This window comes from Pipra filicauda, unplaced genomic scaffold (assembly GCF_003945595.2).
Source record: "Pipra filicauda isolate LSUMZ 115617 unplaced genomic scaffold, ASM394559v2 scaffold21_size4447388_pilon, whole genome shotgun sequence".
Taxonomy (NCBI): Eukaryota; Metazoa; Chordata; class Aves; order Passeriformes; family Pipridae; genus Pipra; species Pipra filicauda.
The window spans coordinates 1,692,950-1,718,942 of NW_024104332.1; the positions used below are offsets into that span (position 1 = coordinate 1,692,950).

At 39.7% G+C, this 25,993-nt stretch overlaps 1 protein-coding gene across 4 annotated transcripts in view; it reads left to right on the forward strand.

The window, feature by feature from the left end:
- Positions 1–25,993, forward strand: part of ERBB4 (erb-b2 receptor tyrosine kinase 4) — a 605,247-nt gene that overhangs the window by 450,858 nt on the left and 128,396 nt on the right. For 2 of the 4 annotated variants that reach the window (XM_039381400.1, XM_039381402.1), the window contains exons 13-16: positions 2,629–2,761; positions 4,439–4,532; positions 5,965–6,119; positions 12,364–12,408. In XM_039381400.1, the coding sequence (XP_039237334.1) occupies positions 2,629–2,761; positions 4,439–4,532; positions 5,965–6,119; positions 12,364–12,408 (427 nt within the window). Of the gene's footprint in view, positions 1–2,628; positions 2,762–4,438; positions 4,533–5,964; positions 6,120–12,363; positions 12,409–12,526; positions 12,602–25,993 lie in introns of all 4 variants that reach the window. The other 2 variants (XM_027735643.2, XM_039381401.1) reach the window with 1 other exon arrangement.

Sequence of the window (25,993 nt, forward strand, 5' to 3'; positions counted from 1 at the left end):
ATGACCACCTGGAATAACTCCTAAACTTAATTATTTTCTGTTTGGCTGTACCTGATTTGAGCTTTGAGGCAAAAGAACGAAAAAGATACTTCTGAATACCTTTTGGATGTTGGCTTTAAAAAAGTCTATCTGACATTAAAAGAAAAAGAAAATTAAATTCCAGCCTTGATAAAACGTGCACAGACTTTTCATGTGTGAGGTTATTTGTGGTGCATGAATAAGACAGTAATAATAATAACACTACTCCTCTGGCCATGAATTACATGCCTTGCACAGCAGAGCCGTGCAGGGTCAGTGGCAGTGCGGTACAGGTAGGAAGCATCCTGGTGGATCTCTTGTTCTTGGGTTCTTGGGTCAGTTTGCCTGCAAGGGCTGGAGGACATGAAATCTTTGATTGGTTCCTATGCTGCTTGTAAAAGTATAAAGGTGAAACGTCCTTTTTTGGCAGTGAATTATGAATATGTTGTAGGCAGCAAACCAAACAAGTAGGTGAGGATTTGCCGTCTTCAATCCCAATAAAGCAAAATGTCCTATTACAAGAAGGAAGGAAATGCAGAAGCAGCTTTGCTCCTCTTGCTACGTGGGCTAGGAGAGAGACCATGCATACAATTATTGTGTATTTTTATCTAAGAACTGCTTTCTGACAAGTGCAGTGGTTAGAAAGCAGGGTGACAGGGCCAGGCCAGGCAGCGTGTGCCAAAGGGAAAGCACCATGCCAGTGTGAAAGTGGACTTCCTGCATGTCAGTGGGCAAAAGGAGGTACAGGAATAGCCTGGTAGGAAATAGGAGAGGACATGGGCCAGGCCTGCTATATAGATCAGGAAGATGTGTTTGACAAACAGAGTGCCAACATCCAACAGTGCTGCGTGCTGGAAAGCGGCAACGGAGGAGCAGTTCGGGAGAGTTGCTGCCCGGAGCAGGGTGTGCTCCTGCACAGTCAGCTGCTGTGATAGGCACTGTGCTGCAATGGGGGACGTTATATACTCTGGAGCACAGAATAACCAGTTTTAAAACATGCCTTGGACAGCAGAAAGCATCTTTCTGCTGGCTCTTCTGCGATTTAGAAGGGCTTTGTGCTTCTCAGGTGATAAAACTCAGTATACTCTTCAATTGTTCGGGTAGATTGTAATAGACAGCACCTACTTGCACTGTTCCAGCCTGCACAGGGGAGACAAAACCATCAAGTATCCTGAAAGGAAAAGAGGATCTGTTTTTTCCTGTCACCCAGCTATGCTGATGCACTGAAGGAAGTGTAGAAAAATAGTTCATGAAGAACAACTGTTTTTTATTTCATATAAACCTGCCAAAGGGTTTTTTGCATTTTGCAAAAAGATTTTATTATTTCTTCTCTTTAAATGTGTGCTGGGCACGTACAATTGCTGTTTTATACGTGTATTCAGTGTGTGTGTGTTTGTTCCCAACTGTTCATCTTCCTGCTACAGCATTGGAGGGGGTGTTAAAATTCTCCCAGCACACCTACTTTTAATTTTTATTTGACACTTCCCTTAAGCTGTTTCCAATGTTTTAAAAAGCAAACAAGGGTCTATATTGTTGCCATCTCTGATATTTCAGATCTTTGGTGATTTTAATTTACTCAGCACAATGTGTAATCCATTTGTGTAAAACATTTCATAGTGGAAAAATGAATGTGAAAATGTGAAAGTCCTTTCACATGCCAGAATTTGGCTGGAACTGCACCCTGGCTTACTTCAGACGCTGGAGAGATAACGTATTTTCTTTTGTTCTTTGCTCATTTTCTCCATCTGTCACATCATCTATATATTTACATAGAGAAGGATTTATATAAAATAAAAATACAGACTCTCATTCTTCGAAATAAACTTTCCCTCTCACCCTTTGTTCACTGCTTATTTTGGGAGTTTTAATAGAAAGGCTCTTTGACTCTTCAGCTCTTCAGGTGCTTTTTACAATAAATAATTTAAAAATCACAGTTAATGATGACTTCCCTTCAACTTTTTCCCCACCATCCATAAGTTTTATTTCAGGGAGTCCTCAATTCACAGGTAATGTTTTATATTTTAGTTTAATAGACCTTTTGTGGATTTGGACAATCGATTTTTCAAATCCTTTAAATTTTTGGCATTTACCATATCCTGTGTCAGGGAATTCTGCAGGTTGATCTATACTTTCTGTGGAGAAAAATCTCAGTTTTGAACCCTATTGGATTCCTGTCTCTTTGAATGCCCACGAGGGACTTGGAAGAAGCAGTGAACAATTGTTTCATGTTTACTTACCTCCTTGTCATTCAGGATTTTATAGGCCTTTATCATGCCCTTTCTCACCCATCTCTAAGGCTGCTTCTCTATTTATTCCTCTGTAGAGGCTCCTCTCTGGTTTCGATCATCCTTGCAGCGGTCTCTCGAATCTTTTCCTCATTCAATTTTTTTCTGGAAGGAGCAAACCAGAAGTGTGTACAGCATTCCAGCTGGAGTGCACGGTGTGTTTCGTGGTGGTGTGATGGTAATTTTCTGCTTCTTCTCTGTTCTGTGTCTAGAAAATCTGAACATCCAGTTTAGTTTTCCAAGTGTGGCGGAATGCTGATGGCATGTTTTCCTCTGGATTTTGGAGGACCATGTACATTAGTGACAGTATCCTCTCTCTCTGCAGCTGCTGATGGAATGGTGTGTAATGAGTTGTGCTCAAGTGATGGCTGCTGGGGGCCAGGGCCAGACCAGTGTCTCTCCTGCAAGCGCTTCATCAGGGGAAGGACCTGCATAGACTCCTGTAACCTGTATGATGGGTAAGATATTCCCCCTTGCACTTTTCCTTGAAGTTGCTGATTACGTTCTTCAGGGCTTTAATGAGTAAGTTATTTTGGGTTTATATTAATCAATGTCTGGTTCTGTTGCCAATATTGCTGATTTTGAGTGAAATATGATGTGGGATAATATTTAAGGGTTTCTAAATCTGAACTTGTGTAGAAAGCTTTCCCTGGTATTCTGCTGACTAAAATTGTCATGCAACATCAAAAGTTTGTTGCATTGCTTGCTGGGCATGTGAACAGTATGATTTAGGTGAAGACTTACAAAAAACCTCACCATTTAGCCCTACTTGAATACTGACACCCCTATTCAGAATCATGCCATTATGGTCAGATGAGTTAGATTAGGCATGTGATAAAGAAATTCTCTGAATAAGAACTCCAGAGTAGGAAAACCCACTCTCTTTTCCATTATGCACTGTGTAATTGTACACGCAAATATAAATAAGAAAACCCAACATGAGTTCTTCCCCCTTTTCCCTCTGCTGCTTATACTGGGGAATGCCTACACACAGCACAGCCAAGGTGGCTGAATCTGCCTTATGACAGAAAAATAAAACTGAGCTGCCTATATTAGCTGAAGCAGCAGAAATTCACGATTAGGCTGCAGAGGGAAAACGGGTGGAATTTCCCTTCCTGTGTAACAGTGCAGCAAGGTCCAACACTTTCAAAGTCAAGATAAAACCCCTTAAATTGTTTCTTTTTTTAAGCTCAGACTGTTAATTGAAAGTAACTCTGGGGTTTCATTCTCCTTTTTTTCCTGCCTTGGATGCCAACTCATGTGACTGTTAAGGAAAGAGTACTGGATGAACTCCCATAAGTACTCTTCTACCTGGAAAATGCATGCAAAAAGTATCGTGCCAGAGTCCAGTTTTATGTGCTTAAAAGCTCCTCTTCTCTCCTTCTCTCTTGCTCCCCAATAAAAAGAAGAGTTGCAAACCACAGTTGTATTCTCATATGCACTGGAATATACTGTTCCACCCTTTGTGGCTTGCTGCTGTGAAGCCTGTCACTGTAAGGTCACGAGGAGACTCTCGTGACCAGCACTCAAGTCAGGATATTCTGCTCTGTATCGATCAGTGGATGGTATTTACACTCTCCACAGGCTCAGTTCTATCCTAAATATGTGGAAACATTTATAACCTGGGCTTGGGGAGAAGTTTGTTGTTTGCATGAGAACTCTGCATATTCACGTCGTTGGGCAGCAACATTTTACAGATTCAGACCTCAGTCTAGAATTGTTGTTGAAAACATTACAAGCCTTTTGGAGAATGGGTTTTAAAACAAGAGTATTTCATCCATTCTCACATGTAATGAGTGGCAATTCTATGGAAGAAAATTGAGAAATGAGCTATTTTTTCCTGTTAATGAAGTCTGTATTTCTTAAGGAAAGAGAGGGAAAAAAACACTAGGATTTTATACTGGCAAACAAGATGTCATCCACTTCACCTGGCTGTGAATGAGGTGCTGATGGGCCTTGTTTCCAGGTGGCGGGAAGCAGTGTGAGGATGATGGTGGGATTGGTCTCAGCTGGCACAGCCTGCGGGCCCCTCAGCACACCTGAAATCAATTCCCTCAGGTGAAGAGCAGCCATTTTGTCTCACTTTCAGTCTGAAGGTGGTTTTCGCCTGACCTGCCTGCAAAATATTTTCCTAGGGAATTTCGAGAGTTTGCAAATGGTTCTGTCTGTGTGGAGTGTGATCCCCAGTGTGAAAAGATGGAAGAAAACATGATCACGTGCTATGGACCGGTAAGAACAAAATTTGTTATGCTACGTAGTAACTTGTAAAAGTGTGCTAAAGTACAAGTCTTTTCTGCTTACAGGCTTTAAAGCAGCTGTTGCAAATTAGCGTTAATGAAAGCAGAAAACAGGCATATTCTGCATGTAGAGAAAGAGCTCTTCTCATCTTAAAATGGTGCTGGGAGTAAATTTGCTTGCATCAGTCTCCTCTAGATCCAAGGAGATCCTTTTCTTTCTTTACGTGTGTTGTCCTAATGCTTTAGCGGTACAGATGCACAAAATTTTTACAGACAGAAAGCATGCAATTTGATCTGAGTGCCCTCTTTTATCCCTGTTTTTGTTCTTCCTACTCAGTTCTGTCCTGTTCTACTACAGCTGCAGCTGAGCATTTTTCTTCTTTCTAAGTGTGGGAATTTGTCTCAATTTGAACAATATGCTTTGGTTAGACTTTAAGTTCTTTTGATAGATAATGTATATCATGCATCCTGAATGCATGTTAACTGTGTTTCCCACCTTTATAATGGCAAGTAGATCTTCTTTCAAAGATTATTTCTCATTTGTGAGATAGAAGCTGTCTCTTTCTTTTAGTTTGCTGTTAATTGCCAAGATTACAAGTCACAAGGATCCTGGGAAAGAGTTGTGTTTTAGGCTCTTGGTCATTGAGAAAATTTAACCCATAATTGATTTGCTTATTTTTGTGACTTAGTAAATTGAAAAAAAAAAAGGCATCGTCATTTCTGTTACAATACTGTGTTTTGTACAGTACATCCATAAAGCAAAAAGCTAATGTTTCAAGTGTTCAACCTATGAGGGAAATTTGGATTTGTAGCAGGTTTATGGACATAAAATCCTAGACCAGTGCTCAACCTGAACACTGGATTTGGTTATACAATGCTTGTCATCACAGCTTTAATATTTTACTTTTACATTATCCAAGAGCCTTGGTTCACAGTTTGTAACAATTTAGTCTACATATGTAGAAGGAGACCTTGTAGTTCTTCAGTGTTTCTGTGACTAGATGCCACATGCAAGATGCAGTGTGGAAAATAGTTCTGGAGTGCAGAGGTAGGGGAAAGGCTATTGCAGTTGCTTTGCAAAAGTGGTTCTCTATTGAATAGTGTTGCAGGAAGTTTCTCAGAGTTAAAGTGGGCATGAAGTTCATTGTGTTAAGCACACCAATAATATTAAGAAACCTATTTAGGAGCTGGAATTTAATCTTGCTCTCTGCAGAATAAGTTAACGGTGGAAAGCACTGGAATTTATACATCTGTTGTTCCTTATCAGAGACTGGAACCATACAGGTAATTCACTGTTCCTTGGGAAAACATGCTATTACAATTGTTGCTGAGTGCGTTGTCAGTCTAGGACCTGCAATTTTAGTGCAGCAGGTAAAGAGACAGTAACTTGAATGCACTGCTTTTCTTTCTTCCACTCTCTCCAGGGACCTGACCACTGCACAAAGTGTTTCCATTTTAAGGATGGTCCAAATTGTGTGGAAAAATGTCCTGATGGCTTACAGGGGGCAAACAGCTTCATTTTCAAGTACGCTGATGAAGATCGTGAGTGCCATCCATGTCATCCAAACTGCACCCAAGGGTAAGTGCAAATTCTGTGCAGTGAGCCATCCTATTTACTGTTCATAGCACACGATGGTTTGCATACAGTTTGGCTTAGTAAAGCACTTGTCCCACTCCTGAAAACAGAGTGTGCAGCAGGAATTTAATCTTCATTTTCAGGTCTCTCGTGACATTCAGGTTCTAGTCATGAATGCCCAGCAGCTTATCACAGAAAAGCTTACACCCTTTTTGAGAACCAGAACAACTGTTCACAGCAATGCTCTTAGCTTTCCTTCTAGCTACCCCTGGTTTGCAGCAAATGCTGTTATTTCACTTAATGTGGGCCTGCAAAATGACTTTATTATTTCCTTGTTGACAGAATCTCTGCTCCTTGGTATTGGTGAATAAGCCAACAGCACTGCTGTGAGACAAAAGTGTTGCTTCTCTCTTTTTCCTACAGGAAATGATGCAAAGGGTTTGTCTGAAACCAGATTTTGTACAGGAGTCTGAGTCCGAGCGTGAATTTCTCAAATCTTGTCTATGTGCCCAGAATAATTTGTTACATTTGTGATTATACAGCCCATCTATCTAAGTCAGAATTAAGAATCTCTGCAGCAAAAGAAGTAGTCACATACACACCTATGATTTTGCACCAACCACATAAGTTGTGAATGCCTTTTCCATGGGACAGTTGGTGGTGTCCAGCATACAAAGAAAGGGAGAGGCAGCCAGGGGAAAATAGAAAAAACATCAGCCAGCGAAATAATCTTCGACAAGAGGCTCTTATTGTTTAGCAGCTAAAATTAAACCAGTAAATTATTCAATGTAATCTTGATGTCAACAGCTGTTGCCATTCAAAATGAGACCTTTTGCTGGTTTTGCAAATCTAATTACAATAGAGCCATTAGGGAAATGAAAGGGGGATCTCAGAGACACAGCCAGGATCTGTTACAGATTTGTCTTCCGCTCCCCTCAGACCATTTAAATCAGTTATGCAATAAGAAAAATGCTGCTACTGTGGAAGAAGAGTTTAAGAATGATATGAAAAGATGAGCACACCTCAGGAGCTCTGGTCCTGGCTTTCACAGATGGAAGAAATGCCAATTCTGATCTAATCCTTCAAGCCCAGCTAAGTATGATGCATTTACTGTCCGCCCAGCATAGACAGGGCCTTGCAGCTCTGCTGGCCTCCGGGAAGCAACACCTTCCCATTCCCTCCTCATGTCTGAGGAGTTCTAACTGACCCAACCATTTCTAGTGTTTGTGGCACAAGTGTGGTTCTCCTAGACCAGGAAGAGAGGAGAATGTTTTCCATGCCTTTCCACTTCTCCATATGCACCTGTATTTTGTAAGTGATTGTTTTTATCTCCCTGGATAGAACAGGGTCAAGAAGGGAGGCTTTTAAGTCTTGTGCTGAAAATCTGATATTCTAGTTCATAAACAAATAGCAAGGGCATTAGGCAGTTGTAGCTGACCTTGCCAGTATCCATTGGCAAGCCTTGGTGACAAGTCCTTTATGCTGAGTTATGTTGTCATTTAATCATTGAACTTTCAGCTTTCCCTTTTTTTTTATTTTCCCCTGCTGAATAGGTTTCATTTAGCATTGTGTGCCAATCCCCAGAGAAAGAACAAGTAAAGGGGCCAAAGGTGTGGTTATCTCCCAAAAGAGGAACTATCCCTCTTCCATGAGTCTACTACTCCTCATAGAAATCCTCATCCTCTTTATTAAAGAGTTAAATGTGTCTATTCCTAGGTATTTTATTACCCCTCAAAAAAACAACACCCTCCTCCCTCAAGTCTGGGTAAGCATGGCTATTCTTTTCTAGTGTTCCTAAAGACTTTGGGGCATGTGATAATGTTAATGAAGCTGTTAATGACTGTCCAAGATGTTTGGGACTTATGGGTTGTCCATCTTCTTGTCGACATTATCAGGGGCTAAATATGCCCACAGAGGAAAGGGAAATCAGTTAATTTCTCTTGTTTTCTCCTTCAATGCTGAATTCTCTAGTTTCATATCCTTCCTTCAGAAATTAATATTTAAATTCCCCTCAGTCATGATTCTTCAGTGAAATAGGTTGTGATGGAAACACGTCTGGATATTTGGCTCACAACTGAAAGGTAGAGATAAACCATAATTCTACTTCATCTATTATGCCTGTTCTCCTTGCTGTCAGATCAAGTGCTGGAATGAAGCCAGTGCCCTCTCAGTACAGCTTGGATACCCATCAAAAAGTGTTGAGCTGCTGCAGAGCAGTGCTCCCAGTGTGATATTAATCTCATTTGTTCAGTGCTGCTGTCTGAGGGTCAGTCTGCCTGACAAAATGGGTTGTTCTCATCCATTGTTTCTCCTCCTCCCCACCAGTTGTCACCAAGGAAGATATCTTCTGTCCCACCTCTGTTCCCTGTGATCCATAATTCCATCATGGCACTTGCAGAGGATTGCTTTACAGACCGGAGGATTAGCTTTGATAGCACCATTCTCCTCTCTTATTCAAGTGTAATGACTGCTTCTGTTAATGGGTGTGTCATTATCCAGCCCTGTTAATGATCTTGCATTGACCAAGAGAACTGTCAAACAGTGACTTCCTTGGATGCAGCAACTGTGCTCTTGGCCTCGCATCCCCATGAAAACTGAAGCCAGTTTGGAGCAGATCTGAGACATGTGGGACACCTATCCTATTTGATTCAAGAGAGTTGGAAAGCATTTGGCATCTCTTCTTGCAGGGCTAGCCAAAATGGAACACTTCCACAGGAATAAAATACTAATTATGTAATAGCATGTGACAGTCTGCTTCCTTGCTGGGCAGGACACCAAATGGGAGATCTCACTGGACACCTCCCCTGATCATACAAATGCATTTTGTCACACAGCTTTTTGAAGGAAATGCATTGCTCTTCACCAAAAAATTCTTTTTCTTCTAAGCCAAAACCAGAGAAGCCATGGGAGCCTTAGCAGCACGGGTGTGGTCCTGAAGGGATTTAAAGGCACAAAGACTATTTTGCCCCTAAAGCTTAGGTGTATTTTTTAGGAAGACATTATGAATTCCAGATGAAACAATTGTAAGACCCCAATCCCAAAACCTCAAGCTTTACTGGGAGTGTTACTTTTATATAAGGCTCTAAAATAATTTGAATTTTTGCAAAGCCTTTTAGTTCTTTAATACCTTGAGGTCCTTTAAAGAGAAAACACCACCCATGTTTCCCAAGAGATTTCTTTTAATTTAGTGAGAAAATAGGCATTTTAGCAAAAGGTTAAAAGGGGTGACATACAACCAAGACAGAATATTTCACTGAAGTATCCGCCACACACCAACTCCTAGGAAAATATAACCCATGAATTTGAAGTTACCCAAAAGAGTAAAGAAAGGAAAAGATTAAGAGAAGAAACAGGAGTAAAGAGAGAGAGAGAGAGAAGAAGAGAGAAAGAGTAAAGTAAAAGAGTAGAATAAAATAATTAAATAGCTACCACCAAAGAGCCTTATGGAAGTCTGGGACTTCACATGGCAATGGCAGGTCCCAAGAAAAAAGGCAAGATGGTGCTCATGTGCTCCTGTATTTAAGGGCTTAGGCCACTGTGGTCACCCCTCCCAGGCCACTGGCCACTCAGTGCCCTCCAGCTGGATGACCACCACAACTAAGGTTTTCTCCTGCTCAGAGAAAATCCATTTATGCCATTTAAAATCAGTTTTGTTTATTTCCCATGACAAAGATTTTTGAGAATTCATCTGACTAGAAATGGCTTTGCTACTCCACGTCTGTGCACAGCTAAGACCTCACCTTTCAATCTTAAGGAAGTTGATGAAAGACAATATTTGGCAGAGGAAAAAAAGGATTGTTTCAGGAAAAAACCAGTTGTTACTCCAGTTTTCAAAACTTGACATTTTAACTCACTGTTTTCTATTAGAGGTTGATTATCTGTAAAATTAGGATGAGCTCCAAGAGTAATTTTCTGTATAAGCTGTATTGAACTGTTGTAAGGTACTGAATATATCATAAGTTGGCACGTATCAGTTAACCAGTTCATTTTACAGAACGAACTTGGAAATGAAAATATCATCCAGACTCCAAGCAGAAGAAACCCTGGGAGAGAATGGGGTACCAGTGTGATTTATGTTTGTGTCATACCTGTACTTATTTGTGTCAAAAATCCTGAAAACAAGGAATTTCCTTCCAGAGGAAAAATAACGGATGGCTTGGTGGTGCAAAATACCCTGTTAATAGATATTGCCATGACTCACACAGTGTTGTACTTCACTGCATGTAATCAGGGCAGGCAGTCAGGGAGGAAACAGGGAGCTGCTCAGCATGACTAGGAGTGATGCAAATTGCACCTGGACAGAGTTTTCTGTTTGGAAATGGGAAATTCACTGGAGAAGATTACAAGTTTAAATAAAAATCAATGGTACTTTAGCTTGGACCGGGTGAGGTCCAAACAGCTCTCTCTCTTCTGGGATTCAAGTCCTGTCCTCCAGAGCAAGAGCAAATAAATGTGCAGTTGTGAAGTGACTTCAAGACAACAGGCTCGTGATGTTAGTCTGCCAGTTATCTGATCTAGTAACAGGCACTCAGACCTTAATTTGAAGATGCCTTTCTTTTTATTTATAGCAGGAGTCTGAGCTCAGCTTTTCTTGACCTGCTAGTAAATGGAAGATCTGAACAACTTTTTTTCAGCCTCCTTCATTACTGAGCTGGTTTTCTGCAAATTGCTGAGAATGCCATGAAAGGAAGAGAGATCAGATATGTCTGAGAAAGGTTAGAATTCAGACAGTCCTGAATTTTGAAGTCCTGAAGCCCAGGACAGCTGAAATTTCAAAGAAGTCACATCAAGAGTTCTCTCTATTAAGTTTTTTAACTGTGTTTAAATCATCCCCTTATGATTATACATTATCTGGTCATCCAGGTATTTAATGAATGCTTTTTCTGTCTGCACAGTTGCTGGAGGAAACAATTGTTGAGGAAATCCTTACAGTTTGTGTTTGCATGTCAGAGTTCTTATGTAAAAATAAAAATTCAAGTAAACAAACAAGGGCCAGGGTTCACTCTGTCTGCCCTCCCTCTGCAGGTAAGGGGAAATTGAATTCACTGACTTTATTTTATAATGTCAGTGATAGCCAATTTAAATGCAGCAAAAGCTGATGAGTGGCAAGTGATGGTGAAGTGGAAAGATCTCCTGGGAGCATATTTGAACTCCCTCAGATTTTTGACATGGATATCCTTCCATCAAAGCCAGTCTGAAAGCAGCAGACTTTAAAAGAGTTGGGGATCATACCTTAAATGTAAAGTGCCTCCACAGAAGTGAATTTCAGTCTACTGACGTGTCAGATCACTTGCTCCTGTACAACCATAGAGCCTGTTAGTGAAATAGCTCTGAAATCTTATTAAAGAGTTGAAGTAAGTGGTTTGGTTTCCTTAAAATGCCAAGGGCTAGATACTCCCCATGGCTGCCAAGGGCCTAGCTGGGCATGCAGCACTGAAGGGTATCAGGTTGTCTTTAACTCTAAAACCTGAGGTCTCTGCGAATCCTAAGTGCTGTGTAAATGTGTTATTGACTTGCTTTTTGAATGCAGGGGACCTAGGACAGCACTTCAGTCCTGCTTTTCATGAGGGCAAGGGAAACCCACACATACCCATGTTTTTCAAACAAAACATGGTTGTGTTTTAGTGGTGCTGCATATAGTGGTTCCCTGCATTTCCACTGCCTTTGGTGAGCACCTCTTTGTGCAGGTGGAGGACTTCTAGCAGCGTCTAAGGAAAGCAGAATAAAATGCCTCAATCAGCAGACACCGTTTTGCTCTGTTTTTTGTTGTTGGTAGTTGATCCTTGAGCTTCCCTGTCAAAGTATAGTCAGCTTCCAAAATATTTCTGCAGTTGTCCTGGCTAGCAGCTTAGAGCAAAATGAACAATTGCTTCAATTACAGAAAGAAAAACAACCTCTGTGCTCCTGGAAGTCTCGTCTTGCAAATGAAGAGCTTTTGTGCAGTAATCACTGATTCGATGATTCAGAAAAACATCCAGAAGAAGCAACTCTGTTGTCAGGACTCCCACAGATGCAAGTGAAACCTGCCTTAAGTGTTGTTTAAGCCAAGATACGGCCAGCCTTGGAGTGCTGTTGCTATTATTGTTCCTATTGCAAGCTTGGTTTTGTCACAGGCTATAATTTGGTGGGGACTCAGGTCTCTCGTGAGAGTTATAATTAAGAACACAAAGGGGATTCCTGCTCCTTGGACGTGTAAATAACAGATTTCTCTTTTTCTCTCCCTGTTTTCACCTTGGATTTGCTGCAGGTGCATAGGGCCGCATATCGAGGACTGCATCGGCCTGATGGATAGGTACTTGCTGAGTAGTCGTTCCCTGTGTGTCTCCATCCTCCATGTGTGGACAAGGGCGCATGGTGTGCATGTCCTTGTGAATGGCAAATGACGTCTTCTGTTCTGTAATTGCCTGCAGGTGTAGAGGTCCCGCTAGTCATGACTGCATTTACTATCCATGGACGCGACAGTCCACTTTACCACAACACGCTAGGTAACATCCACCACCTTTCCATTCTCTGTACACAGGGTCCTGCCCTTCTTGCCACAGGAATGTCATACTATTCAGTTTGTCCAGAAAAGCAGGGCAAATACGGTTGGCCCTTAAGTGAGATGCACCTCTCGACATCCAAATTTACTTTTCCATTTGAAAGCAAATTAAGTATTTTGCTCATTTAGGCCGATTAGAAAATGCCTTTTTTTTTGTTGGAGTTTTTTTGTTTGTTTCTAGATAAAATTTTGTTAGAAGAAAACATGATGAAAACTCTTAGAATTTACTTGTTTTCTGTTGGTGTTTTTTGTTTAAGACAGAGTTTAAAATCAAATGAAGCTTTTTCGTCCATACACCTTATCTTGAAAAAAGTAAATGTTTTAGCAAAACCGATTTTCTGCCTTAATTCACATAACACTATTATTTGTTTTTTTTCGTTTTCTGTCAAAAAAAGAATTGTAACCTTGCAGCAATTTTATTTTTCAGTAATGACAATTAAAACAAATTAATGTAGGTTGTATTCTGCATTCTTTTTCATGAAAGCCCTTCATTTGTTTAATTTTAAATTCAAACTGGTTAGTATGATTTCCAGGTTTGGGGATTACTGTCCTGAGCTAAGACTAGACGAATAATATATAATTTCAAACAAATTCACCTCATTATGGATTTTACTTTGGGTTTTTTCTTGTCTTTTTAAAAAGATTTTAAGATTGCCTTTCCTTCCTAGTTGTGTACCTGTTGTGAATATTCCTATTTCTAGCTGTTGGGGGAGAACATATTTCCACTTGAAAAACAGCACTTTATAAATGCTATCAAATTATATACTTGTTTGTTAAATCAGGATCAGTTCCAACTTAATTCATGGACCAATTAATAAGCAACAAAAGATGACCGCATTTTTCAGTATTTCTATGTTTTGTTTTAATCTTTCTGATCTGGAATATCCAGTTTGAGATACTTCTGTGGGGATTCCTTTTCAGGTGCACTCATTTGAACAGGCTTGCCCAAAACAAGAAATCAGTTTTAAAAGTCTCCGTTTCATCAACTCTACTCAAAGCACAAATACAGAAAATGTTTTGTTATTTGCTTAAGTTTAAGGACCTTACCAAACTACAAAGGATGAAGTTCTTAGGTAACCAATTTAAAAATACCATGTATTTCATCAATTGGATTTTTAATCACTTTTTGAGGGAAAATTGAGGGCTCTATACTAGGAAGAACAACTTGTGGGCTGTAGTGTAGCTCTCCTGTAGCACTGCAGGCTACTTGCTACCTTCCTCCATTAGCCCAACAGCCAGTCAAGTTTAATTCAAGTGGTGTAACTCCAAAACTTGCCTCTGCGTTGAGAATGTTCAGGTAGCAGTAAATACACCTCTAGAGGTACTGCCAAACACCCAGAGAACTCGATGGGAAGGCTCCTGTTAATCCCTGTGGATGTTAGATTGGGTCCTGTATTTCAAAGTGGAATTAATGGAGTGGAACCTCCAACATGATGATACAGCAGCCAAGAAAGTGTTGTCTAGTGGTGTGCCAAGCTTAAGCTATGTCTTAGCAGGCAGTGTTTAATTTGGGGTTTGTGTTGTGTAAATTGCAGGTTTTGTCTCCTTGAATCCACTGTTAAGGTAGTAAAGCTAAGTATAAAGGGGGGGGGGGTGGAAATTAAAGCAATTGTTTTATTCTGCTCAGCTGAATAATTTCCTGCTCCATTCAGTTTGAGGGGGAAGACCCTCAAATGTTTCCTTTAGATCTGATGGCCTTATTTTTGTTTGTTCCAACCTTGCTGAATTTATTTTAGGAAAATTACTGTGCTGTGTTTAAATGTCAGTATGTATTCTTTCACTTTCAAGGCAAAGAAGGAAATTTCATACCTCCATATTAGATTCATGAAATTATGCTCTTTTTTTGTGTGTGAAAATGGTTCATTTTGTTTGGGTTAAAAACTGGCAAAACTGCATTGGCAAAGTGTTACTTTTTATTATGGTATTGGATAAAAAATAAAAGCATTTAACTTTAGATAGAACCTTCTTCATGACCCTTTAACAATTGTTTGTTCTCCTGAGACTTATTGACTTTAAATTAATTAACAATTATTTTGACCCTTATCCCTTGGCTTAAATTTGTTGCATTGATGTGAATTAGTAGCGAGTTGAAGGGGGTGGAGTTCTCTGCTATTCAGGCAGCTGAAAGTGAGAGCAGGGCTTTAACCCAAACAACAAGATATTCCTCATCTTTTCCTATTTCCATTTTTATAGCAGTGTTGCTTTTCTTTCCAGTTTTACGGTTTGCAAATTGTTTATGCCATGATCCATTGACTTGAAGGCTTTTGTAGGAGTCTGGTAGAATAGCAAAGGAATTCTTACTGTCGTGTTTAATAAAGATGAATCAGATGTGCATCACATGGCTTGTTTCCAAATGACTGGTGAAACTTCAGTTTTTCTGCTTATCTTTCGTCCCTTCAATTTTATGGGAAAAAAATGTTGCTTTTGGCAATGTATGTCTTTCTGCATAGGTTTTTTGGTTTTTTTAAACCTTTAGGTTCAACAGAGTTCTGTCCAGAAGGATGCAATAAACTCTGTCCTTTCCTGGTTTCAGCTCAACGCCACATATTTGGGCTATTTGAGCCCTTTTCCTCTGCCTACCTGATAGATTTTTCAAATGACTGTAAGGTTATTTGCTGGATCTCATGTGCCTTTTTTTTCTGCTGTGAGGACCCATATTTAATTTTCAGTGTGTTTAGTTTATCCTCAAGAAGGCTTTCACTGTATTCTGAGCTGCCAGAAAAAATTCAAACTGTAACTAAGTTAGAAGTCCTGGGAGAAATTAGTGTCCTTTCTGCTTGTGGCTAGTTGCAAATTCTGGTTATTGTCATTATAGCTTTTGAATTACTGTGGGCAAATCATACAGCAGGGAAAGCCTTCCCTCACATTTGTGAGCCATTTTGTCTATGTTTATACCGTGTTTAATTCATAACATCCCTATCATGGTGTTGGCTGACTGGAATTTGTGTGATTCACCAAGGCAGTTTGCTGAGCAGGTTTTCTGCCTGACCTTTTTGGGATGCTCAGGTGACGCGGAGGCCTGAAGGAACGGGACAGGCCTTGCCAGTAGAGAATTCCCCGTGCAAGGTGGAGTCCTGAGGTGGCACATAACTAACTTCACTTGCTTCTGTGCCCTCCTTTCTGTCCCTTTCTGTCCTTCCCTGCTGTGCTGAACATCTCAGCCCAGGGAACAGAGAGAAAGCAAGAGCCTTGTGTCCTGCCTTTCCTAGCTTCTCATAGTGCTTCCTGTTCTCTGCCTTTTGGGAGAGGAGTGAGTAGGCACTAGATTGTTGCTGCAAGGCTTCATTTTTGGTTCCGCCTTTCATGTCAGCATTTCCTAGAAATCACCAAAGCTAGTGAAGGCTGGAATTTTCTAGGATGCCAAAGGAGTTATCCATCCTCTTTTCCTGCCCCTTTATTACAATGACACTCCTCTTTTTGAAACCTTCTGACAACTGCAGTCAGTGGTTTCTATGGTTGGAATAACTTATAATAGTGTGTTCCAGCATATTCTCAAAGAAAGAGCAAAAAGAGGATTATGCCTGCTTCCAAGATTGGGATAACGGTTGCCTAAAAGGAAGATGCAAAATCTGTAAAAATAATGCTTTGCTGTTTGTTAAGAAAATACTCTAGGCAGTCAGGAAAGGTGATTCTCCTATACTGCCTTTCTCCCAAGTCCACCAGGAAAGTTTGGCTAAATCAGTTATTGAAGTGAGGCTGTGGACTCAGTTTTTACTTAAAGTATGAATTTTAGGTGAGTTCGTTCTTCCCCTGACTCATTCAGCTTAATACTCAGAGAGGAGAGGTCATCAAAGGAGGAGTGAAGTTTCTGTTTTCCAGTGCATGAGAGATTGTAAATCTAAAAATGTGATCAGAAGCACCTAGTTGATATGATAGGAAAGAACCAGGACCTTGATGTTACTGGTCTGAGTAAGCTGATGTCCCTGTTTATGCCCCAAGAAAATTTCATTCACATTTCCCTTTTAACTAACAGAAACTAATTAGCCAGGCTCACCATATTCAAGTGATTAAACAGAATGATGTGTAGATGTTAACTCCAATTACAATCCTAATGCTAGCTTCGTATCAAAAAAGAACATCCTCTCAACAAATCATCACTTCCTCAACAAAAGAAAAAAATCTGGTTCTATGTGCTGTGTGTGTCTACAAGAGCTAATTAACAGTAAACCCTCTGTAATGCAGGCAAATCCTTTCATAGCTCTTTTGGACCCTGGCATAGTATGACTTCAATAGAATTTCACAGCAGCTTTGAGTAGTTGTTGGGGAAGGGAAACCACTTCTAATAAACTGCTTATGTTCATTGCTTTCATGGTGCTCTGTTCCACTGCTTGGAGGAAAGTGTTCCATATGCCCTGCATTTTTTAAAATAATATAGTTCTGGAGGGGAAGAGGATCTCTGTATAAAATAAGAGGGAAGATAAGATCCGTGAGTACAAACTAAGCTATGTTACTTGATGGGTAAAAAATGCTACTCTTGAAAGACTTTTAATATGGAGCTTTCTGATGCTGTATCAGAACAGAGCAGTGGAAGAAACAGGTTTATTTTTTATGAATCAAGACTGGAAAAACTAGCAGTTTCTGATCCTGCCTCTGTGGGTTGGATAGAGCTGTGATCTGTTTGGGACAGATTGATAGAGAAATCCCAGTTCTGTGTGAGAACTTGCCTCTACTGAATTGATTCTGAAGCCAGACCTTTGCTGAGGGCACTTTTATTGTTGCAACAGCATTTCCCTGTCTGGAGCTTTGGGAGGGATACATGTGGAGTACCCCTTTGACATGAATGAAAGAACTAATTCTCACACAACACTATTTAAAATCTGTTCTGTGGCTCCAGTAGTTTGAGGATCCTGTTGAGAGTGCACAGGATAGAATAAGGCCAGAAATCTCTTGTTTCTGGTAGTTTGTTATACAAAGAATGGAATGTGAGCGAAAAACTTGCAGTATCTTGAGACTGTTGATACTCGTTGACCAAGTTTCTCAGCAGCTGTGCTTGTTAGATGGGTTTGGGTAATATTCATGATTGCAGCACCCAGTCTTACAGAGCAAGCAAGCAGGTTTCTTGCAGAAACCTCCAGGGACTTGTAGCGTGGGACAAGGTAGCATGAATAGAGTTTTGTCAGGTCCTAACCAAATTCTTTGCAGGGACATCTCAGTAAAAGCTTTGGTTTGATGTTTTGTGGGGGTTCCTTTGCTTTGCTACCACTGTTTGCAAAATGAATTTTCAAATACATTTAAAATAAGAAAATTCTTTGTTTGGAAAATGGACTAAATTATTTTCACTGAAACTATAGGCAGAAAAAATAAGAAGTGATTAGGCCAAACATGATAGGTTACTGTAGAAAGACAAGAAGCATTGAGAAATTTGAATTGAATTAGAATGGAAAACAACACACAGCACGATTACAGAGGTTTCTGCTCTTGTTTCTCATCAGGCTAAATGGGCCTTGTGTTTTGTGTCTGTATTGGTTTGGCTACACAAATAATATACAATGCAGAAATAAAATTGTGCCATGAAGAAGTGACTTTATTATAAAGCAACAGTATATATCTGACCTCTGTACAATGGTTTTCTTTCATGGCTGGAAATGAGGATTTAATTTAGATTTAATATTAATGAACTATCTATTATTAAATTTGAGGAGCTTTAGAAATATGTAAGTTGTAGCGTTGTTTAAACCTCAGGAATGGTTACATTAATGTTACATTAATATGTAACATATAATAAATCAGAACTAAACCTTGTGGTCTTGCTTCCAATCTACCTGTGTAATGTAGGATTTGTTGCTCTTTCATAATTAGAAAATTTACATGATAGATGTATTTGAGTTGAGAGTCCAACCACCTAATTCTCTTCGTTCTGGCTTACTCAGTGACCTGTCAGGTGATAAAAGAACTGCAATTCCAGCATAAAACGGGAAGCTCTTGGTTGGGTTTCTTTAGAGCAGTACATCTGTAGTACTGTGCTGATGTTGTAAGCATCTATACAGCTAAGTCTCCTTTATTAGATCTCTTCAGATCAAAGTTAGTGTGTCAAACCATGTAGGTGGAGGCTGTGTTTAGGTTTGTGACAGATTTACTCCTTTCTGGTATCTATCAAGTAATCTTGCAAGAACTTCCCCCCCATGCACGCTTTTCATTGCCTATTTGACACTAGATAGATATTTGCTGGAATGATGGAGTGTAGAATGCTTGATGCAGATGAGAATTTGCATTTTAAGTCTGCAATTGACATTACCTTTTTTTTTTAGTTTACATACAAAAATGTGTGTTCTACTTCTCCGTTAATTTGCAACAGTTTTTCTAGCATTGGATCAAAAATAGTGGATAACTTGTAAATGATGATAGTATGGTTGACAGTGAGTCTTTTTCATTTGTTTTTGCAGAAATGGAAATACCAGTTTTCAATTATTATTTTATCAGTGTCTAGCCTGCAAACACAATGGTAAACTAATTAAACAAACTATAGGATTTGAAGGAACAAAGGAACAAACTATAGGATTTGAAGGAACAAACTTCTGTCTTTTGGTGCTATGTATGGAAAGTTGTGCTGCAGCACTTACCAAAGGTGGAAGCATTGCCACAAATACCAGCAGCCGTGCAGGAAGAGAACATTATCAAATTAAGCCATCAGACCAAATTACTTAATTTTACTATAATTTTTTTCCGTGCTGTAAAGTGAAATAGCAGGATGGGAAAATGTCATATAACTTATCTGTACCTTTGGGTAGTAGTTTCAAATAACTGCATTCAAATTCTAGTAGGAAAGGGGGACTAATACTAAATTAATTTCCTATGCCATGCCCTCTCTCTGTTAGTTCAGCTTCCTTTACATCTCTTTTCTCTAGAGATATTTTGCCTCTTTTCTACCTTGTTGCAGTGGTAGTGTGTAGAGTTGAACAAGAAGGTAAACCCTGTACCTTCAGAGGAGGTGACTGTTTTCTCAGTACTGTGTGTTAGAGAGGCTTTAGAGAAGAGCCAGGAATAGTACATTGTGCCTTGAAGTGAAGAAGTTTGGGAACTCAAATGCGAAAGCTTATTTTGGCTGAAAGTGAAAGAGCTGGATTATCCTCTAAGAGTAAACAAGTAAGGAGCAAAAGTTTGGTCAAGGGTGGTGCCAGTCTAGAAGAGTGAAAAGGGGGGCAGGGTGTCTGTCTGTGAGGTAATGAAATGGATGAAATCTGAAAGGCATTCAAAGCAGCAAAATGCCAGTGCATTTCTAATGAGGGTTATTAATCCCTGGAATTATTCTTCCTAGTAGTGTTCTCTTCTCCAAGCGTGATGAGTTGATGAGTTTGTGCTGAGCCTGGAGGCTGTGCTGTACAGATCCTTGGTGCAGAGGATTGCCCTGGTTCCTGCTGTCATTGCTCACAGTGTGACATAGCGCTTCCATGTCCGTGACGATAGTTTCCAGCTCGTTGGTCATGCTCTAAGATTAGGACCTCCTTTGAATTTTGATTCCTAGCACTGAATTGGACACAGACAAGCAAATCTAGCTGCAAAATCCTGGGCTTTGGCTCATGTCAGCTGTGATGAGACACAGAGTGAGAGTTCCACGTGATTTTACACAAGATTTCTGTTACACTGACATATTCTTGTTCATTAGTAGTCTTTTTCTATGAGAGACCAGAAACTCATTCAGATCTTATCTGTACTTCTGTCAGAAAACTTCACGCTTTTTTTCAATCTGATGTAAATTTTTAATGACACCATCTTCACATGCTGGTGAACAAGCTCTTTTGCAGACATATTGGCTGTTTAATCAATAGGAGATAATGTAGAAACTCATTTCTGTAGTTATCTGAGATTGAGCAAATGATGAAACAGGCAAGGAAAGATTGTGGGATAACATGAAAAACAGGTGCTGGCTGGTTCTGATTGAGCTTTTCTTTGGCAAAGGGTTGTGAGGAGGTAACTGTATTTGCATGTTGTGGTTCATCTCTTAGCAGATCTGGTAGTCTCATACTGGAGAGTTGTGGCAGGAACTCTGAGAGCAAATACAACGTTACCATTATGACAACAGCCAAGCTTTGGTTAAACATGGTCCAGTCATGACATAATCCCTGATTTGTCAATGATATGAAGTTTTTCTTGTAATACTTGAAGGAAAATTGTCTGAAATGCAATCAACATTTAGAATAAGCAGTGTGAACTGTTTCCTCAATTTGTCTTAGACTCCCAATGCTCTTCCTGTGACACAGTGTGTCCTTTAGAAACACAGGACATCAAAGCAATACACCTGTGTGTTGTTTGCCTCTTAAAATACTCACTTGGATTTTTGTTACATGTTATTGTACTTGCTGTCCCATTTTAACTCATAGTTACCTACTTGTAGTAAACCTCATGATGTTTATATATGTCACTGAAATTAAGTAGCACAGAAGCTTAGAAGGCACAGAAGCTGTAAAGCACCCTAACATGAGTGAAAAGGAGAGGTGACAGTGGAAAAGTAGAAAAACAAAAGGGCAGAGGATGTGTTTTCAGTTTGTTGCCATTTCTTTTGCTCCAGCTAATGCTGCTAAGTTTCAACCAAGTTAGAATCTGTAGATCTGATGTCATTGGAGATCATGCTGAAGAGGAGACAAGACACTGTGATGCCTACTTTTGGCAATATAGCATGTTCATCTGAAAATAATGCCAGGAGCATGGACCAGGATATACAGATCCTGTGGGTTGGTTTGTCAGCAGCAAAGAAGCTGCATTGACTTGGCACACTGGAGGGAAGAGGACTAATTCCAGTCAGGCAGTTCACCAACATGTCAGTGGCCAAACCAGTCTCTCCAAATTCCCAGCAGGCTTGAATCAGCCATTGGGATATTTTCAGGTTATGTCAGTGGGCTCTGTATCAGTGGGCTTTGCTTTGCTTTGCTTGATCGAATAACCTTCCCAAAGAAATTGTGTGAATTTCAGAAGTGAATTACATCTTTCCCTGCCCCTCATGGGCCGATGGAGGGAAAAAAGACAAGGTAAAAAGTATTCCTGCCTTAAAATGGACCACTAGTTGTTAATATGTGTAGTCTCAATCACAAGGATAATAGGATAATAAAGAAAAGATTGAAGAAATAATATCTTGCTTTAAAATAGTCCCATATCTGGTAGAAATGCTTTTCCCTCCCTCGTGGCAGTGATATCCTCTGCTTGTAAATAACTTGAATGCAGTCTAAGTTCAGCGCTATCTTACCATTTCAGCTTTGGGTGAGCTCTCTGTACTTTGATTTCCTGGGTCAACCAGTGGATCAGGCTACGAACGCCAAACTTTGTGGTGTTTGAGTCACCTTTTAATCAATGGATTTTTAAAATAAGGGAGCACTTTCCAGAAAAATTCCAGTAAGAAAAAGGGTACCCTTAAGAAAGCAAGCCAAAACCTATAGCTCTAGCAATATATTTGTGTGTACTCTCTAAAGGTTTCATCAGCCTTTTTGTGCTGTTGATGACTTAAATATTTCAAATAGATTTTTGAAGTGGGATGGGAAGCATTCCTTCTCTTCCTTACAACAGAGGCAGGGGGAAAAAAAGTTGCCTTCTTTCTCCTTTTTGTCTTGAGCTTCAAAAGCTCTTGAGACCTAAATTGCACAAAAGTCAGCATCTGTCAGACATCCACTGTCTGACAGAAAGGCTGGTACCTAAGTTTGGGGTCACAGGGAAAGGAAGGGGTTTGTGGCTGAAAAAGGAACAAGGTTTTTAAGCCAGATCACTGTTTCCCCAGATGCTTGGCCTGCTCTCTTCTGGGATTTGAGCAGCTATGGAAAGATGAGGTTTTTAACATTTGGAAGCTGCCCAGATAAGGCAGAATCTTCAGTAAGTTCAGTAATGTTCCATCATAGAGAAAATTGGGAGAAGGAAGAGCTGTTTTACTAAATGATCATTTTCCTTTATGTGGACCATACTGTACTGCAAAATAATAATAATAAAACAGCTGTTGGAGAGTGTAGGTTACCCTGAGCAGTACCCTCAGCATGGACACAAGCTGCTTTTCCAATCAAGTCACATCTGTGACTATCGAGATGGTAGGAGGTTGCTGTGTACATAAACACAAAAAAAATCAGCAGCAGAGCTGAGAATAGCTGATGAGGATGATACTCACAAAGGCTGGTTTCCTTTGGCTTGCTTTACAGACAGTGAAGTGGAAGAGATTCCTTGGGGTGGCTGTGGAAAAGGAGGAGAGGAGTGAAAGTGGGTGAGTTCAGAGCTTCTAAGCTGAACTTTTCTTTTTGGAACAGCCTCTGGGGGAAGCGCTGGCAGTGGGATGATGACTAGAATTAAGAGGAGTTGCAAGATATTCCAGAGTTTCTCTCTGCTTCACTTGGTAATTTAAGAACTACTGGGAGATGACTGATAAGTCATGGACATGGAAGAATTTTTCAGCATATTATCGTACAGGAGATAATCCTGTATAAGCCTATGTCAGAAAGAGACTATCAATTTTATGTGAGGTTTTTTTTCCCCAATAATCAAACGTGATTTTCTAATGATTGATATAATTCTGTAGGATGTTTAGACAGTACACTATCTATATAAAATAATAGTGATAAATCCAAAAGCAGCATCAGGCATACTCAAAGAAATTCCTTATACCCTGCTCTTTATCTACCTTGGATTTTCTTCAATATTTATGGGCACTGGCTGCATTTATTCCCTGCTATGCTTCACAAAGATAACTTCTGCATATTTAGAACTCAAATGATGAGTAGCTAAAACGTATGTTGAAGTTAAAAGCACTGTGGCCATTACTAGCATTCTAATAAATGTCTCAAATGATATATTTATAAATATATTTATGCCAGTGCAGAATGAAGTGTTATTATGTTGAAGTGTTACTATTTTGATTTCAATTTTGAAGGAAAGATTTTCAATTGTACATATGTATGAATGTATGTAATACATGAATAATATATGGGTGTGTATTTACAAACACATCCTACTACAAGCCCTCTGTGCACTCTGATCTCAAACATAGGTCCAAAAGATGCTTTAGTGCCACCTCTTGTTAAAAAAACCTCAACTGAAACCCATGTAAGCTCTTATTACAGAACAAATGATTGGATATGATAAAAAACTTCAGGATCAGGAACATAATGTGACGGTTCTGTTCTCATTAGTTTCTCATGTCCTGTTTTGTTTTCATAGAATCCCAGAAGTGACCTTAAGGATCATTTTGTTCCAATCGCCTGCCACAGGCAGGGACACCTTCCACAAGAGCAGGTTGCTCAGAGTTCCATCCAACCTGGCCTTGAACCCTTCCAGGGGTGGGGCGGCCACAGCCTCCCTGGGCAACCAGAGCCAATGCCTCGCCACCCTCAACGTAAAGAACTTCTTCCATATATCTAACCTAAATTTCCCCTCTTTCAGTTTAGATGTTTGAATTTTTTTCCCCTTTACCAGTGTCAAGTGCTGCACTGACTGCTCCCTCATGTGCAGGGACTTGTTCCCCTTGGAGAGGTGGTCCAGCAGAGACTGGGGCTCACTTTAAGGTGCAGAATTTTTTTCATAAAGGAGAAACATAAAGTCGACAAAACTGCAGAGAAGAGAATCCAGGATAGAATGTCAGTCTTGGTCCCCAAATACAGTCCTTGAAGGTTCCCTACTGTGAAATACTCCTGGAGCTTGTGAAAGCAAATGCTTGTTACCCCATATCATTCGAAGCTGAAACAGGAAAGAGTCTAGGGGTCACAACCACTTAGAGAAAATATCTGCTCTGTGCTCTTTAAATCCTCTGAACAATTGCTCTCAGGAAAGACTAGCATTCCAAAAAAGCAGTCAAAAGAGGCAGGTATGAAAATAGAGATCAATGCATTTGCAAAAGAAAGATGATGATTTGTGAAGTAAAGTAAAAATGAAGGGCATGAGGTAGAGAAAGCTTCCTCTTGCAACTCCTTAAAGGTGGACAATCCACCTATGCAGTCTACAGGTGTAGTCATGTATGGGTTTGGATATTTCTTATGCTGAATAGCTCAATTTCAGAAAACACTTAACTAGAACTGAAGTGAATTACAAGCACTTTCCACCAGTGGGATTAGGAAAGTGTTAAAAAAAAGTCACAGAAGGAAGAGCACCATATTCAAGCAGTTTTTCTCCTCATGTTTTTTTTTTTTTGTTAAATCCTCCCGAACATTCATTCATATTCTCTATTCTTTATGGTTTGACTCAGCTTCCACTGAATGTTTTGCCTACTTACTGATTTAATATGGGCACTACCAGGTATTTCTCAAGTGATGTAACATGCTCTGTGGTACTTCTGGATCTGACAGTGAATGAATAGCAAACAGTGCCACCAAAGTAGTTTGTTTCTATTTGAGAAAAGCATGTTTTCTTGATTAATTATTTCTTGATTAATTATTTCATGTACACCGACATGATGAGCCAGTTGACTGCCACTGGTTGCAGAGAAGCAGGCGTAGTTGACTGATTCTAACTGGAATTCTTTGTGCAGAGAGAAATTCTTTGAGCTGACTTTGATAGTTTTGGTTTCAGAGCAGTCCCTCCACGCCTGTAGTCATTACAGCTCTAGCTTCCTTTGTTTAAAGCAAAATATTACTCTTCCCAAAGAAGTTGGGCAATATGACAAGTTTATAAAGATGGTTGCTCTTTTACTTGATGAACTGGCTTCACCTGTGAGTCCGATCTAGGGGGTTTAACTGGCTTTGTGTCACAGACAAATCAATCTACTTTATATGGGGCCTGACCTGGCATATTTTAAAAAGAATACTAATCTGTTTGCTTAAAGCACAGGCCTCAAAACAGAATAACTGTGCAAGTTCTTAAGAATAACATTCCTTTTTTAAGTTGAGGCAGGAAAGAAAAATCTCAGCCTAAAAATAACAGGGAGTGCAAGAGTTGTTATTTGGGCTTTTCGGTTTTACAGGAGAGAAGCCCATAAAAAGCCTCCATATTGATGATGTAATTCCAGAGATTTCAGTAGTCATTCCTGTTTAGCTGTTAACAGGGAGTTAAAATGGAGAGTCCTTGGTCATTTATAGTGAAAACTAACAGTGGTTGTTCTGAATTACGCCATTCAGATTTAAAACTAGTTTTAAAGAAATCTATTTGCGCACTGTGTGTGCTTAATGATAATAAGATGTCTTAAATCTATAATCAATACATAATAATGTCTAGAATGCTAGGTTGTATTAATTTTCAAAGCTATACTTAGTATTTTTTCTTTATCCTCATTTATTTTTCTGAGTGAAATGAGGACTCCTACCTTCTTAAAAAAAAAAGGCATGAGTAAGCATACTTTTACAATTTAAGGGATGCACATAATATGTTTGTGTCTTGTCGGTGTTATATTTTCAGTAAACAAAAATGTGTGAACAAAAAATGTCTAAACCTTCAGTAAATG